The 14,180-nt window shown below is 52.3% G+C and overlaps 1 protein-coding gene across 2 annotated transcripts; it reads right to left on the bottom strand.

The window, feature by feature from the left end:
• Positions 1–258: 258 nt before the first annotated feature.
• On the bottom strand, positions 259–7,619 carry ACHE (acetylcholinesterase (Cartwright blood group)). 2 transcript variants are annotated; one of them, XM_035136157.2, is made up of 4 exons: positions 6,018–7,619; positions 4,151–4,317; positions 3,534–3,676; positions 491–558 (listed from the first exon to the last, which is right to left on the bottom strand). In XM_035136157.2, the coding sequence occupies exons 1-3, from the start codon at positions 7,514–7,516 to the stop codon at positions 3,567–3,569; spliced, it is 1,776 nt and encodes a 591-aa protein (XP_034992048.2). In that variant the 5' UTR covers positions 7,517–7,619; the 3' UTR covers positions 491–558; positions 3,534–3,566. The 2 variants fall into 2 exon arrangements, with proteins under 2 accessions (XP_034992047.2, XP_034992048.2); XM_035136156.2 differs by lacking the exon at positions 3,534–3,676 and having other exon boundaries at positions 259–558; positions 6,018–7,617.
• Positions 7,620–14,180: the final 6,561 nt, after the last annotated feature.

Below are 14,180 nucleotides of genomic sequence, written 5' to 3'. Positions count from 1 at the left end.
TGGAAACTGGGGACCACGGGGACCATGGAGGGGCCTCGGGAAGGCCGGGTGCTGTGTCCCCCACCCCAGTCCTGAAGCAGTAGATCAACTTGCTGCCCGGTTCCTGTTTCTGGGGGTGGTGGAGATGTGGGTGGGGTGGGGGGTTGGCAGGCTGGGCCAACTGGATGAGGGCCACAGAGGGGCTGCTTGGATTGATGGGCGCAACTCTTGGCTTTGGGTGGCTGGATGGGGGGGGGAGGGAAGTTGGATGGGGGGGTCCATTAGGGACGCTCAGATTGGCTGGGATTGGGTTGGGGTGGTGGGAGAGTTGTGGCAAGTGTCACCAGAGGGGCTGGGGGCTGATGGGAGGGGGTTTCCTTGAGCTGCTTGGCGTGCTTGACTGAATGGAGTTGGGGTTGAGGGGCCATTCCCTCTTCTCCCCCCCCTCCCCTCTGTGTCACAGCTCTGAGCACCGGTCCTGTTTGCTGTAGTGGTCGAACTGGCTCTTCCAGTGCATCATGTAGGCGCTCCAGAGGTGGAACTCCAGCTTCCACTGCCGCTCGGCCTCCTCGATGTTATCTGGGGTGGAGCAGGCGCGGAGGGAAAGCGAGAAGGGGCAGAATGGAAGGAGAGACAAAGGAGGAGGAGAAAGGAAACAGAGTTAAGCGGCAGGAAGAGCTGCCAAGAGGCCAAAGCGCATTGGCAGGGCGGGGGGGGGGAATGCAGACTCACCAGGCTCCAAAGCCCCCTCCCCATTGGAGAACCCTGGACTCCACACCTGGTATTAGATGGAGAGACGTTCCTTCATCTCTCTTGTCAGCTGCCTGTCCCTCTATCTTTGGGGAGTTTTAAGGATGCAATTCGGCTTTCACTGGCGTGGCCAAGGGTAGATGGAGGCACCCAGCTTCTCTCCTGACCTCATCCTCCCGCCATGACTTTCCCTCCAATACTAGGCTGATACCTCTTAGGGATGCTGACCTCTTTTTCCTCCTTCCTTCGTCCTTTGCCCTGGAGAGGTGGTGACATTTGTGTCTCTCCTGCTGCAATGGAAGAGGTGGCCTGGCTCAAAGCACCTCCGCCTCAGGGACCTTTTTTCCTCAAACATGGATTTCCTGTGATGAATGTAGCTTTTTCTGGGGGTTGGTCTAGATGACCCTTTGGGTACCTTCCAGCTCTACAATTCCACGAAACCCAGAGTCTCGGGGTACAAATTGGACAGGGGGAAGTGGGTTCCTCTGGCAGAGATTTCACTGTGAAGTTCACCTTTTAACTCCACTTTTTAACTTTTCTCCAAAGCAGACTGCATGACTCTGTCCGCCCCCAATTCTATCCTCACAAAAACCCTGTGAGGGAGCTTGGCCTGAGACGTAGTAACTGCCCCAAGGTCTCCCTGGTGGGCTTCATGGCTGGGAATGCAATGCAGGACCCCCGACTCAAGGGTCCGTGATGGCCATCCAAGTTCTCCTTCTTGTTGTTGTTTAGTCGTTTAGTCGTGTCCGACTCTTTGTGACCCCATGGACCAGAGTATGCCAGGCACTCCTGTCTTCCACTGCCTCCCGCAGCCTCCCGCTCTCCTTACAAAGCTCCAATGAATCCTAGAATTGTAGAGTTGGAAGGTACCCCGAGGGCCATCCAGTCCGACCCCCTGCAAGGCAGGAATCACAGCTGCAGAATTCCCAAGAGAAGGCTACCCAATCTCTGCTTAAAAGCCTCCAATGAAGGAGAGTCCATGAAGGGGCGCTATACAAATTTAATAAATAAAATAAAAAATAATAATCCATCGCTCTAACCACTATACCTCTCTCACTGGCAGGAGGCAGCTTCCCTTCCATCATGCACCTGCTACTAGCCTGTGGAATGCACTGCCACTGGGTGGGAAGCCCCTTGGGATGGCTTCCCAGAAGGATCTGAAAGGGGGGGCAGTTTGATTTTGAGGGGGGCAGGTTGGGAGGGGAGTCTTTGGGTGGACCAAGCAGAAGATTGATGGAGAGTGGGGGAGATGCGCCGAGGACACCCGTGCGTAAGAAAGAGGTGGTTAGCATTAGCAAGCTAAAGACAGCTGCGGCAGCATTGCAGTTAAGAGCATGATCTGCGGATGGACATGTCTCTCCCTCCCTCTCTCAAAATCATCTATATCCATCTATGTGCCTTGCCTCTGAACCCCATTAAACGGGCCTGACTCCTTGGCCAAACAAAGGGTGACCCCAAACTTCACATCTAACACACTCCCCACAACCAAGGCTGCAGCTATCTCTGCAAACGGCAATTGGCATTCAGGTGGCCCCCAGGAAGCCCCTGTGAAAAGGGATCTGGGGCCACAGCCAGGCTGAGAAAGGGATCACCCACCTTGGAATGTGTGCCTATAAGTCCAGCAGAAAATGAAACGTCCTCCTGCAGCCTCTCCCTTGACCCCCAAAGGCCTTCCCTGAACCCTCCCCCCTTTGCAGACATATTATGCACACCCCCATGCACCCGCCTCTTCACCCCCCAGCCCCAAATCCCCCACCTCTGTTTTTCCCCTCTGGTCATGCAGTTGGAAAGCAGAAGGAAAGAGAGGATCTCCCACCTGCTCTGTGCCTCGCCTCCCCCCAAAATGCAAAGCGCCAAAGACTGTGTGTGCTTGAAATTATTGATTCTTATTGCAATTCTCCCAAACAGGGACCTCAGGAACACACAACCTACAAAGTTTCAAGCATGTGAATGTGAAACGAGAACAACAAAACACCAGACAGGAGCAGAACCCTAAAACCATTGAAAACGAGGTATACAGAAACACACAGGGAGACCCTGACACTGTGCCTGAACCAGACATTTGCTGCAAGGTGGGCGGGCGGGAGGTCTGGTTTGGGGCGCATGGGCAGGGGGGTGCTGAGCCCCCTCCCACAATGCCTCATCCCCCTGCCACTCTCTCCCCGCCCAGCTTTTCTCAAAGGCAGGCACTGGTGCTGAGAGGGGGGTGGACCAGGAAAAGGTGGGAAGGGGCTCAGTATCTCCCAGTCTACCTGCTTTGCCCTCCACTCCATCCTGCTGCAACTCTTCTGCCTGGGTGGAAACCCTCCACTCAGCTGCCAAAATCTGAATTTGTGTTCATGCGTCCTGTTCCCGAAATCCAATTGTTCTACACCAATCACTGCTGGGCTCTCAGGGGTCCAGATGCTGGTTCTGGGACAGGCAGGATTGTCACGGAAGAACTGCGGGGCTCAGTTGCCTAGATGGCTCATTCCAGTTTGCAGCACGCCACAGAATCCATGCTGGATCGCTCATGGGTCTTTGTCTCCCAAAGTCAATCCGCCGCAGTGCCAAAAGGACAGCCTGCCTTTGTTGCCTGCTGGCTCCTGTGGGGCTGCGTGCCCAGTGAGTCCCTGCCTTCTGCCCATCCCTCTGCCCTTTTGCTCCCACGACGCCCCTGGGGATAGGCCCCACTTGACCTCCCGGTCCATGCAGAGCAGCAGCGGCAACAGCGGTAGCAGCTGGGCTGAGCCCCCCTCCCCACTCAGCCAAGGCCCAGCCCTCCGCCAGTCTGCGGCAGTGCGGTAGGCAGCAGTGGCTACCACCTGCTCCTTCTTTCAGTGTGATCCGTGGGGTGCTCAGGACAGGAGGTGCCATGGGGGGAAGAGGAGGAGGAGGAAGAGGACCACCAGTGGGGCGGAGGGCCCCCCGGGCCCCCAGCTGGACTCAGCACAATGCCTGGAAGACTCTACAAGGGAGAAGAGAATGAGGAGTTAAACCCCTGGGCAAAGGGGAGAGAGGGGTGTGTGGGGTGCGAGGCCCGTCTCCACACTCATTGAAAAAGTTGCCATTCCCCCAGATTGCAATGGCGGCAGGGAGGGCGGAGGCAGCCATGGGCTGCTCACAAACGCATCACCTTCTGCTGTGGTAGTGAGAGGTCAGTTGGGTCAAGACAGAGACAGAGATAGAGAGGAGGTTGGAGAAGCAGGTCATTCTTGGTGGAAAGGGGTGGGAAGCAAAAGATCAGATTTGGGGAGACTTGGCGGGTGGGGGGCGGTCAAGGCTGAAGAAGACCTGGGGAGGGGGCTGGATTTTCCGCATCTGTTTCGACGGAGCGGCCCAATTCCTGGGCTGGGTTGTGTTGTGTCTGTTTCTCCCCCCCACACACCCATGTCCCTGCCCACTCTCAGGAGGCTCCCCCCCGCCAGGGGCCCTGACCCACCGGTCACGTTGAGGAGCTTGGGGAGGAACTGGTTCCAGAAGGCGCAGATCTGGGCCCGGAGACTGCGGTCGGTGCTGAGCGGCTGCGTGTTGAGCTTGACGTACTGCTGATCGGACAGGTTGTAGACGGGCCAGGACTCCTCCTTGTCTGAGGGGTCCGTGGGGTTCCTGCGTGGGGGGGGGGGGAGAGTGAACAGTCAGTTTCTCGACCAGCCCCCCCCCCCAGGAATTCTTGCACCAGCCTCTGTGCTTGGGTCAACCTGGCAACAGATGCTGCATTTTGGGTGTTTTTATCTTGTATTTTTATGCCGTTAACTGCCCTGAGATCCATGGATAGAGAGAGATACACAAATTTTAACAACGACAACAACAACAATAACAACAACAACAACAAAAAACAGTAGTAGTACAGGGCCAGGACTAGCCCAGTATTCTGGCTTAGTGCTTCATTGTCCTTTTAAGTGGCTCTCCTCCTTTCCCCTGCTATGGGTTTGAGGTGTATGGGGTGTGTGTGTGTGTCTGGATGATGCCTTGAGTCCCTTCCAAGCCTTGGGGTCCAGGACCCAGGGAGGGTTACAATTTTATGGCAGATTCTGTTGCTGAATGGTTCAGAAAAGTTTCTTTGTAGGACAATGACCTCAACTGGCCACTTGAGTGTCCTCCTCAACATCCCAAAAGAACAGGCCAGGCTGCAAGAGGTGCAACTAAGTGAGGGGGCCCTCCAGGCTTATGGGTGGGCCTTTCCTCTAGCCCCCTCACCTAGGGGGAGCCAGAGAAGGTGTGTGATCTGAGCTGGAAGCAGCCCAGCATCTTGAGACACAGAGACCTGCTTGCTCTGTGCTGGATGCAGAGCTGCGACTAACTGAGAAGCAAGATCCGTTGAGGTCTTAATACTGTGAGCCCCTCCATCCTACACTTGGGTTGCATGTAGGTATAAATAAAGTCAAATATCCTGAAGACACCACAGTCTCTGCTGCCCCTCATTCCAAGGAAACGGAGCCCTGGGGAAGCGGCTGGAGTCCCTTTCCGCTCTGAGACTGATTTGTATTCATCCCTTCTCTTCCTGCTATTTGCCGAGACAAACTCACACAGACTCAAGACACACCTGAGCAGAAATCAAAAGTGCTGGGTCTGTATATTTTAAAATTCAAACCCAGGTTTTTCTTATCATGGTCAAGGGTCAACATTTTGAAATTCATATGTTTTTTGAGGGACAGAATAGCCTGGTTGTTACATATAAAGCAAAACTAAGGAAAGCTGCTAATTCCCAATTGCCCCAAATCAGGAATTCTCACTTAAGACCAGCCAGACAATCAAACACCATCCATAACCAGGAACATATTTTTTCATCTTTCTAGTTGTGTGTGCAGGGGATATAAATAAATCTAATCAAGTCCTGCAATAAACCTGAATCCTGAGAATCGTCCAAAATTTGTTTCCCCAATTGACCTATGCCCAAGGCCCTGTTTGCGACCCCATTGGCAGCTTCTTCAAACAATTAATGAACTAGTTAATTAAATACCCACCCTGGTCGCAGGGCAGATTTCAGCATTACAACACAAGATTAAAAACAGTTCAAGAAAGCAACTATAAAATAAGGTGGGGCCTAAAGCCATGCACTTCAAGTGCTAAAAGGCAGGGCAAAGAAGAGCATCCCCAGCATTCTCCGGAAGCTGTGCAAGGAAGGGGCCAGGCACACCTCTGTGGGGAGGGAGCCCTGCAGCTCAGGGGCCCCCACAGAGAAGGCCCTCCCCTGCATCCCTCCACCCCCCGAGTGGGGAGGAATGTTTGCCCCCTTTCCTCCCTACCTTGCAGGGCAGCCTCCTCCCTTCCCTGCCCCCACCTGCCCCCTTTGCCAGCCTCGTTACCCCGTGCGGGCAAAGTTGGCCCAGTAGCGCATCATCCTGCGGCTGAGCTCCTTCTCCTCGGGGGTGTAGTTGAGGCTGTCGTTGAGCGGCAGCCCGAAGATGAACTCGATCTCGTAGCCGTGCGGGACGCCCATCCAGAGCGGCCACATGAGGTTGGAGGCGCGGTGGTCGAAGAAGTAGGCGTAGACCTTGTTGCCGTGCTCGGCGTAGCGCCGGGCAAAGTGCATGGTGGGGCAGATGACGTTGTGGTCGCCCACAATGTCGTCCATGGCCTCCCGGTTCTTCTCACGGTTGTCCTCGTCCTCCCAGTCGGTGTACTGCAGCACCACAGCCTCGGCGGCAATGTCGTTGGCGTGTGGCACCCCGATGCGCACGCCGTCCAGGAAGTCCTCTCGGCTGATGAGGCTCTCATTGTCCTTGCTGAAGCCGGGCGCCCCGTAGATGAGGAAGTAGGTGCCCTCATCCTTCACCACGCCCAGCAGCACCTGTGTCTCCTTGAAGTTGCCCGTGCTGAGCATCGCCTCGGGTGTGTCCGGGAAGAAGTCCCCATCGATGACGGGCACAAAGGAGAAGCGGAAGATGCTCTTGTAGGGCAGCACCGACCACTCCTCGTCGACCAGCTCTTGCGGGTGCTTTGTGCGCAGGCAGCTCACCAGCTCAGAGTCATTGGTGAAGTGGCAGCCGACCCGCTTGCCCAGCAGCGTGGCACGCCGGCGGCTCTCTGCCGGTGTGATGGTGGCCCATGGAGCATTGACCGTCCCGCTTTGCAGGATGGCCCGCTGGAAAAGGGGCCGGCTCTGGGCCGAGAGGAGGTGCATGCTGACCGAGGCACCACCGGCACTCTCGCCAAAGATGGTGACAGCCTTGGGGTTGCCCCCAAAGAACTGGATGTTGTTCTGAATCCACTGCAGTGCCAGGCGCTGGTCCAGCAAGCCCATGTTGCCTGGGGCCTCCTGGCTGCCCAGCAGGGCCAGGAAGCCGAAGGCACCCACCCGGTAAGTGATGGAGACCAGGACCACGTTCTGAGTGTAGGTGAGGAAGCGCCCGTCGTAGACGTCCAGTGAGGACGAGCCACTGTAGAAGCCGCCTCCGTAGATCCAGACCAGGACGGTGGCATTTTTGGGGCGGGGAGAGGGCACCCAGACATTGAGGTAGAGGCAGTCCTCACTCATGTTGTGGTTGGGGTTCCACATCTCCGTCCCGTGGAAGCCAGGGTAAGTGTTGTCCACTACCTGGTAGCAGGCATGCCGGTAGGACGAGGCGTCCAGCTCATGGCTCCAGGGCTTGACCGGCTCCGGGCGCAGGAAGCGGCGTGGGCCCACGGGGGGCTCTGCAAAGGGGATGCCCAGGAAGGCTGAGACGCGGCCATCCAGCACCCTCACACGAATGCCACGCACCCGCCCTGTCTGGGTGGCCACCAGCAGCTCATCCGCCTGGGCCAAGCCAACAAGGAAGGCCAGGAGGAGGGGGAAGAGGGGCTGCAGCCGCGAGGCGGGCATCGTGCCAGCCTGCCTGGGGGGCACCTGTGGGAGAAAGGGGAGAGGGTTAGAAGAGGCCTCTGCCTAGCCGCCTGCAGTTGCCACAGAGTCAGGGCCCGGCCTGCTCAGTCCTTCTTCTGCTGTCTGATAAAGGGAGCGCAGGCTATTATCAGTGCAGGCCAGGCCATGGGGAGGAAGCGGGGAGAGGAACAGGGGCTGAAGGAGAAGGGTGAGGCCCTTAGGTTCAACTGGAGGAGCGGGCCCAGAGCCTCCAGCTCAGGTAGGAAGCCTGACACTCAGCTGTGCCCATCAACTGTGTGGATAGCTCAGTTGGTTAGAGCGTGGCCTTGATAAGGCCAAGGTTGCAGGTTCAATCCTCATAGGGGACAGCTGCATCTTTCCTACCTTGCAGGATTGTTGTAAAGAACAAATGTGTGAAGGAAGGGATCAAATACAACACCTGCAGATAAATGGAATGAAATCAACAACAACAACAACAACAACAACAACAACAGAAACATGGGAATGATCAATAACATACCAGAGAATAAATCCTATTTAACTCAGTGGGACTTACTTCTGAGCATAGCTGCCAAGTTTTCCCTTTTCTCGCGAGGAAGCCTATTCAGCATAAGGGAAAATCCCTTTAAAAAAGGGATAACTTGGCAGCTATGCTTTTGAGTAAAAATGCTTAGGATTGCAGTGGAAGGCTGCCCAATCTGGACCCAGTTACCTGGGAGTGAGCTCCACTGAATACAGTGGGACTTACTTCTGAGTAGACAGTGTAAGGCTCCATTTACAATAAAGGAATGAACACTCCACGTTTCCTAAGAAATGGCTGGCTGTGGAAGCCTTGCAATTAAAGAATTTAAAGCAGATTGGTGACCTTTTCCTTCAAAATCATAGGAAGGGTTTCGCATGCCAGCTTCACTATTTCCTTCATTTGATGCAGGGATTTTATTGTCAGTTCAAACAGGACTCAAACAGGACTTTCCCACCAACACCATTTTTAATTGTTCTCCAAAAATAAGGAGGGTTGGAAAAAAAGGAAAAGTGGGACATTCTGGGACCAAATCAGAAACCAGGACACTTAAAGGGTATGCCAGCGTGGGAGTCAAAAGACTCGCTTCTGCACTAAAAGAAGCCAGAAGCCCCCACTCTCAGGTGCCTCAGTGCCCCCCATCTGAGAGGAACTCTCCCCCTCCTTCAGCCCTCCCCAAGTCTCCTGGGAGGCGGTGGGTGGGTGTTTAACTCAAGGTCTTTCTAGGGGTGGAGGAAGGAATCCAGACCCTCAGTGCCACCTGGGGTGGGTGAGGGGCTGAAGCCACAGAGGAGGGGGGTGGCACATGCCTGGGTGTGCTTTTGTGGTCCCACCCTGTTCTTGCAAACATAATAGGTTTCTGGCATGGGGAGTCCCCCCCCCTCTCTCGCTAGCCTTTCAGAGTCCTCTGTTGACACCCTCAAGCCTTTGTGTATTTAGACATTCAGAAAGCTTTCTTTGCTTAAGTGCTTCTCCAAAGGCTGCTGAGAAAGGTTAGCAGTCATGGGAGGAAAGAGAGGCCCTGCTACGGATCAGTGACTGGTTAAGAAACAGGAAGCAGAAAACAGGAATAAATGGGGCATTTCTACACAGAGCGTGGAGTCCCCCAGGAATTGATATCCCTCAGCGGTCATCTAGTCCCGTCCCCTGGAAGGCAGGAATCTTAGCTAACCTCAACAGATGGCCATCCAACTCTCTGCTTAAAATCCTCCGTTGGGTGTTTGCTCATAAGCCACATAGAGAGCGAAGCCGCCAGGTTTGCTGCTGATACCAAATTGCTTAAGGAACTCTCGATTAATGGGGGGCAAGATGGCAAATGCAACTCAATGTAAGCAAGCGTGAGGTGATGCAGATCACGGCAAAAATATATTCCATATATATGCTCCCGGGGTCAGGAATGAGAGGGGATTGCTCGTAGGCAATGCAAAAGATTGCATTGTACAGAGTCAGACCATGGATCCATCAGGCAGTGGGATCCATCCAGGCCTACCTGGAGAGCAAGTGGTTTAACAAATTAGAGATGAGCTTGCAGTATCTTCAAATCTGGGAGAGTTGTGTACAGCTATTAACCAAATGAAAAACAACAAAGTCAGCGGACCTGATGGGATTACCTGCCGAAGTCTTCAAAGTGGGCTGAATTGAACTTACACAACAACTTCACAAGCTCATCAAAAAAATCTGGGAAAGAGAAGATTTAGTGATGCCAAAATTATCAATATCTTTGAAAAGGTGATTGAACGGATTGCGGAAACTATCGAGGCATCTCTTTATTCTCTACTGCTGGCAAAATTCTTGCAAGGATCTTAGCAAACTGTTTCCTAACTATATCTGAGGACACCTTTCCTGAATCCCAAAATGGCTTTCAACCTTCTGGGGGGGACAGTGAATGTGATTTTCACTGTTCAACAGCTTCAAGAAAAATGCAGAGAGCAAAACCAACCCCTGTATATGGCATTTATTGACCTGACTAAGGCCTTTGACACTGTAAATCGTACTGCTCTGTGAACTGTCCTTTTAAAAATTGGCTGCCCAGATAAATTTGTGAACATCATTCGGCTCCTCCATGATAATATGACAGCAACAATCATGGATAACAATGGCTCTCAAAGTGAAAATTTACAGTGGGATTGGGTATTAAACAGGGATGTGTTATCGCCCCAACTCTATTCATTATTTTCATTGCCATGATCCTACACTTTGTCGAAAGGAAACTCCCCACTGGGGTAGAAATCATATATCAAACAGAGATGGAAAGCTCTTCAATCTGAGCAGGCTGAAAGTGAAGAGGAAGGTTACCGCAACTTCCGTCCTAGAGCTTCAGTATGCTGATGACAATGTAGTGTGCGCATGCTCAGAGGATGACCTCCAAACCATCCTAAATATCTTCACAGAAGCTTACGAAAAGCTTGGCCTGTCGCTCAACATCCAAAAAACCAAAGTGCTGCACCAATAAGTAGAAAATAACCCCTCTGCATCGCCACAAATCCAACTCAGTGGTGTAACGTTGGGAAATGTCGATCACTTCTCCTACCTAGGCAGTTACCTTTCCACAAGGGCCAACACTGGTGCCAAAATCCAGCATCGCCTGAGCTCTGCGAGTGCGGCTTTCTCCCGATTGAAGTGCAGAGTGTTTGAGGACCGGGACATTCTCAGGAAAACCAAAATGCTTGTTTACAAAGCTATTGTACTGCCAACCTTACTATATGCTTGTGAAACATGGACCACTTATAAACGCCATCTCCAACTCCCCAAAAGATTCCATCAACAGTGTCTCCGAAAAATGTTACACATCACTTGGGAAGACAGGGAAACTAATGTCAGTGTACTGGAAGAAGCAAAGATCACCAGTGTTGAAGCAAGGATTCTTCAACATCAACTTCGTTGGACTGGTCATGTTGTGCGGATGCCTGATGATCGTCTTCCAAAGCAACTACAGTGGTACCTCGGGTTACAGACGCTTCAGGTTACAGACTCCGCTAACCCAGAAATAGTACCTCGGGTTAAGAACTTTGCTTCAGGATGAGAACAGAAATCGTGCGGCGGCGGCATGTCAACAGTGGGAGGTCCCATTAGCTAAAGTGGTGTCTCAGGTTAAGAACAGTTTCAGGTTAAGAACGGACCTCCAGAACAAATTAAGTTCTTAAGCCGAGGAACCATTGTACTCTATTCCGAAGTTAAAAATGGAAAGCATGATGCTGGTGGTCAACAAAAGAGGTTTAAAGACTGTCTCAAGGCAAATAGTAAAAATAGTAAACACCGACAACTGGGAAACCCTGGCCTGCGAGTGCTGCAGTTGGAGAACAGCCTTTACCAAAGGTGTCATGGGCTTTGAAGAAGGTCAAACTCAGGACATAAGGGAGAAATGTGCTAAGAGGAAGGCACACTTGGCAAACCCTCACCGTGACCAACTCCCGTCCGGAAACCAATGTCCCCACTGTGGAAGGATATATGGATCCAGAATTGGCCTCCACAGTCACTTATGGACTCATTGTTAAAACCATGTTTATGGAAGACAATCTTACAATGAGGGATCACCAAAGAAGAAGAAGAGGATGGCCACCTGCCATGGCTGCTTTAGCTGCGATCCCTGTACTGCAGGGGGTTGGGCTAGATGACCCTGGGGGGTCCCCCTAACACTTCCAACTCTGGTTACATGAGATTGTACAGAAAATTTAACTCTAAGGGGCTCCTTAGGCCAATGAATTGGGAAATTGAGGGAAAAGAGAGGCAAATGTGACATTTTCCAAGCCGAGGGAGAAGCCTCGCGAGACCAGGAAAACCGGAACAAGGCCCTGATCCTTCTGTTTGAGGCCGGAGGGGAACCCCAAGGCATCCTCTGGCCAGGGACCCCCTAAAAACTCCTCACGGGCACCTGAGGGAATTACTGTACTTTTCCGTTTATAAGACTAGGTTTTTGTTACTTTAAAATAAAGTTAAAAATCTGGGGGCGTCTTATATACGAGTAGTGCATATGCCTATTTTCTAAATTTGGGGTCTCCAAAAGTAGGGGGTGTCTTATAAACGGAAAAATACAGTACATGTGTTATGGATTTCAAACAGTGGCTGTTTAGGAGGCCTCCAGATATGAGGGCCTTGCCTTCTTTTTCCCAAAATGCCCCCCCCATCCCCCCAAGATCATATAAATGTTATGATATAAATAAGTTGCCCCTGAGGAAGAGGACAAGAAAGAACCTTTTGAATCCTCATTAAAGAAAGAAAAGCCTCCTGAGGGAGCAAGCGATGGTCCCCTCCATTGCCTGAGGAGAGAGGGGGAGGGGCAGCTCTTCTAGCACTTTCTAAGGGGAAGAAAAAGGCGGGAAAAAGCCTCAGGCGGCGGGAGGCCTTCATATCCCAGCCTCTTCTGAGGAGAAAAAGGGCCCCCTTTCTGAGGAAAGTCTCATTTCTGAGGAGGAAAAGCATCTCCTCAGAAACAACCCATTTCTTTCATTTATTTATAACTACAGTATACGCCGCTTGATTGCAAAAGAACAAGAACCCTCAAAGCAGTTTACAAAGGAGAAAGCAGTAAATCTGAGAGAGATTCACAGGTGTCCTTCGAAACATACAAAAGTTGAAATGCCTGAAATAGATTAAGATTCCCTCAACTTTCAGTCCTGGTGTTCCTTTGATTTACTCTTCCCCAGATGCCTCAAGCCCCTCGGATGGGCGATCCTGGAGGGAATCTCTGAGCAGCCCCTTGGCGTATTAGTATTATCATTTTGATTATTATTATTGTTATATATTTATTGTATAGCCCGCTTTCCCCCCTGGTGGTCAACAAAAGAGGTTTAAAGACTGTCTCAAGGCAAATCTTAATGGAGAGCAGCCTTTGCCAAAGGTGCCATGGGCTTTGAAGACACTCGAACTCAGGATGAAAGGGAGAAATCGAGTGATCGCCAAAGAAGGACAGCCCAGGAATGTGAGGGGATTTCTCGTAGGTAGCTGCATTGTACAGAGTCAGACCATGGATCCCTCAGGCAGTGGGTCGCTCCCAGGCCTACCTGGAGAGCAAGTGCTCTAACCACTGAGCCAAGCCCCTTTCCCCTCAACGAAGATGTTGAAGGCAAATTCCATGTTTGGGATCATTAGGAAATGAGTTGGAAATAAAACTGCTGATATCGTAATGTTAATGCAAATCTGTGTGAGGACTCGAACCCACAACTTCAAGTTACAAGAAAGGAGATTCCGACTCAACTTCAGGAAGATCTTTCTGGTGGCAAGAGCTGCTTGACAGTGAAATGGGCTCCCTTAGGAGGTGGTGGACTCTCCTTCCTTGAGGGTCCTCAAGCAGAGCTTGCATTGCAGGGGGTTGGGCTGGATGACCCTCAGGGTCCCCTTCCAGCTCTGCAGTTCTGTGAACTCACTGGAAGTCCCTGTGCTTCAAGCTGTGGATCAAAAGAGGGTTTTCCAAAGAAATAGATCACCATCCAAATTCTTCCCTGTGGACCTTAGAGGTGGGGTCACCGTTCCATGTGGGGCCAGGGAAGGAGTGTAATGGAGACCCCAAGCATGCATTATGTGGGGTGGGATTCGGATGCCCAGTTTCTATTCTGGGATCTCCTCCCAGCAGCTGCTCGCCTATTAAAAGAACCCGGGTCAAAAATAAACCAGCTGGCTGTGTGTGAAAAGGGGAGACCGGGGGGGGGGGGAGAGTTGGAATCATTTGCTGCGACCCATTAGGTACCCTGATGCGCTGGCACAAAAGGGGGGCAGGTGGGGCGAGGGCATATGTGTGTCCCCTTTTGCAGAGGGCAGAATCAGCCCTCCTGTGGCTGCTGGGGAGACAATGTTGGTCTGGTTCCTAGAGGTTTCTTTTGGGGGGGGGCATTGCACATAAAATAAACACTTGTTCCCCCTTCTCCTAGCAGGGCCATGCGGGGGGGGGGGGTTTCAATCTGGAGTGGGGGAGGGGACACACAGAGCAAAATGCCCCTGTATTCCTGCTTGCAATGATAAGACTTTTTTGCATTTGGGTGTTGATCTGCTGCAGCAGAATGTCTCTGCTTTTGACCGGGGGGGGGGGGGGGATGCCATCTGCATCACTCGTCATGTGCCTGTCAGGAAACCCTCTGGCCGGAACTAATGCTTCCCCTCCCTGCCCAAGGATTAGCAAGTGGAAACCAAACCCCGCCATCCGAGTGCCAG

The sequence above is a fragment of the Zootoca vivipara genome, chromosome 13, assembly GCF_963506605.1.
Source record: "Zootoca vivipara chromosome 13, rZooViv1.1, whole genome shotgun sequence".
Taxonomy (NCBI): Eukaryota; Metazoa; Chordata; class Lepidosauria; order Squamata; family Lacertidae; genus Zootoca; species Zootoca vivipara.
This window is presented reverse-complemented; position numbering and strand designations above follow the sequence as displayed.

Coding starts and splice junctions, on each gene's coding strand:
- ACHE (XM_035136156.2), bottom strand. CDS start 7,516: ATGCCCGCCTCGCGGCTGCAGCCCCTCTTCCCCCTCCTCCTGGCCTTC. Junction 4,318..6,017: donor GCCAACTTTGCCCGCACGGG/GTAACGAGGCTG, acceptor CCCCCCACGCAG/GAACCCCACGGACCCCTCAG. Junction 559..4,150: donor CAAGCTCCTCAACGTGACCG/GTGGGTCAGGGC, acceptor GCTCCACCCCAG/ATAACATCGAGGAGGCCGAG.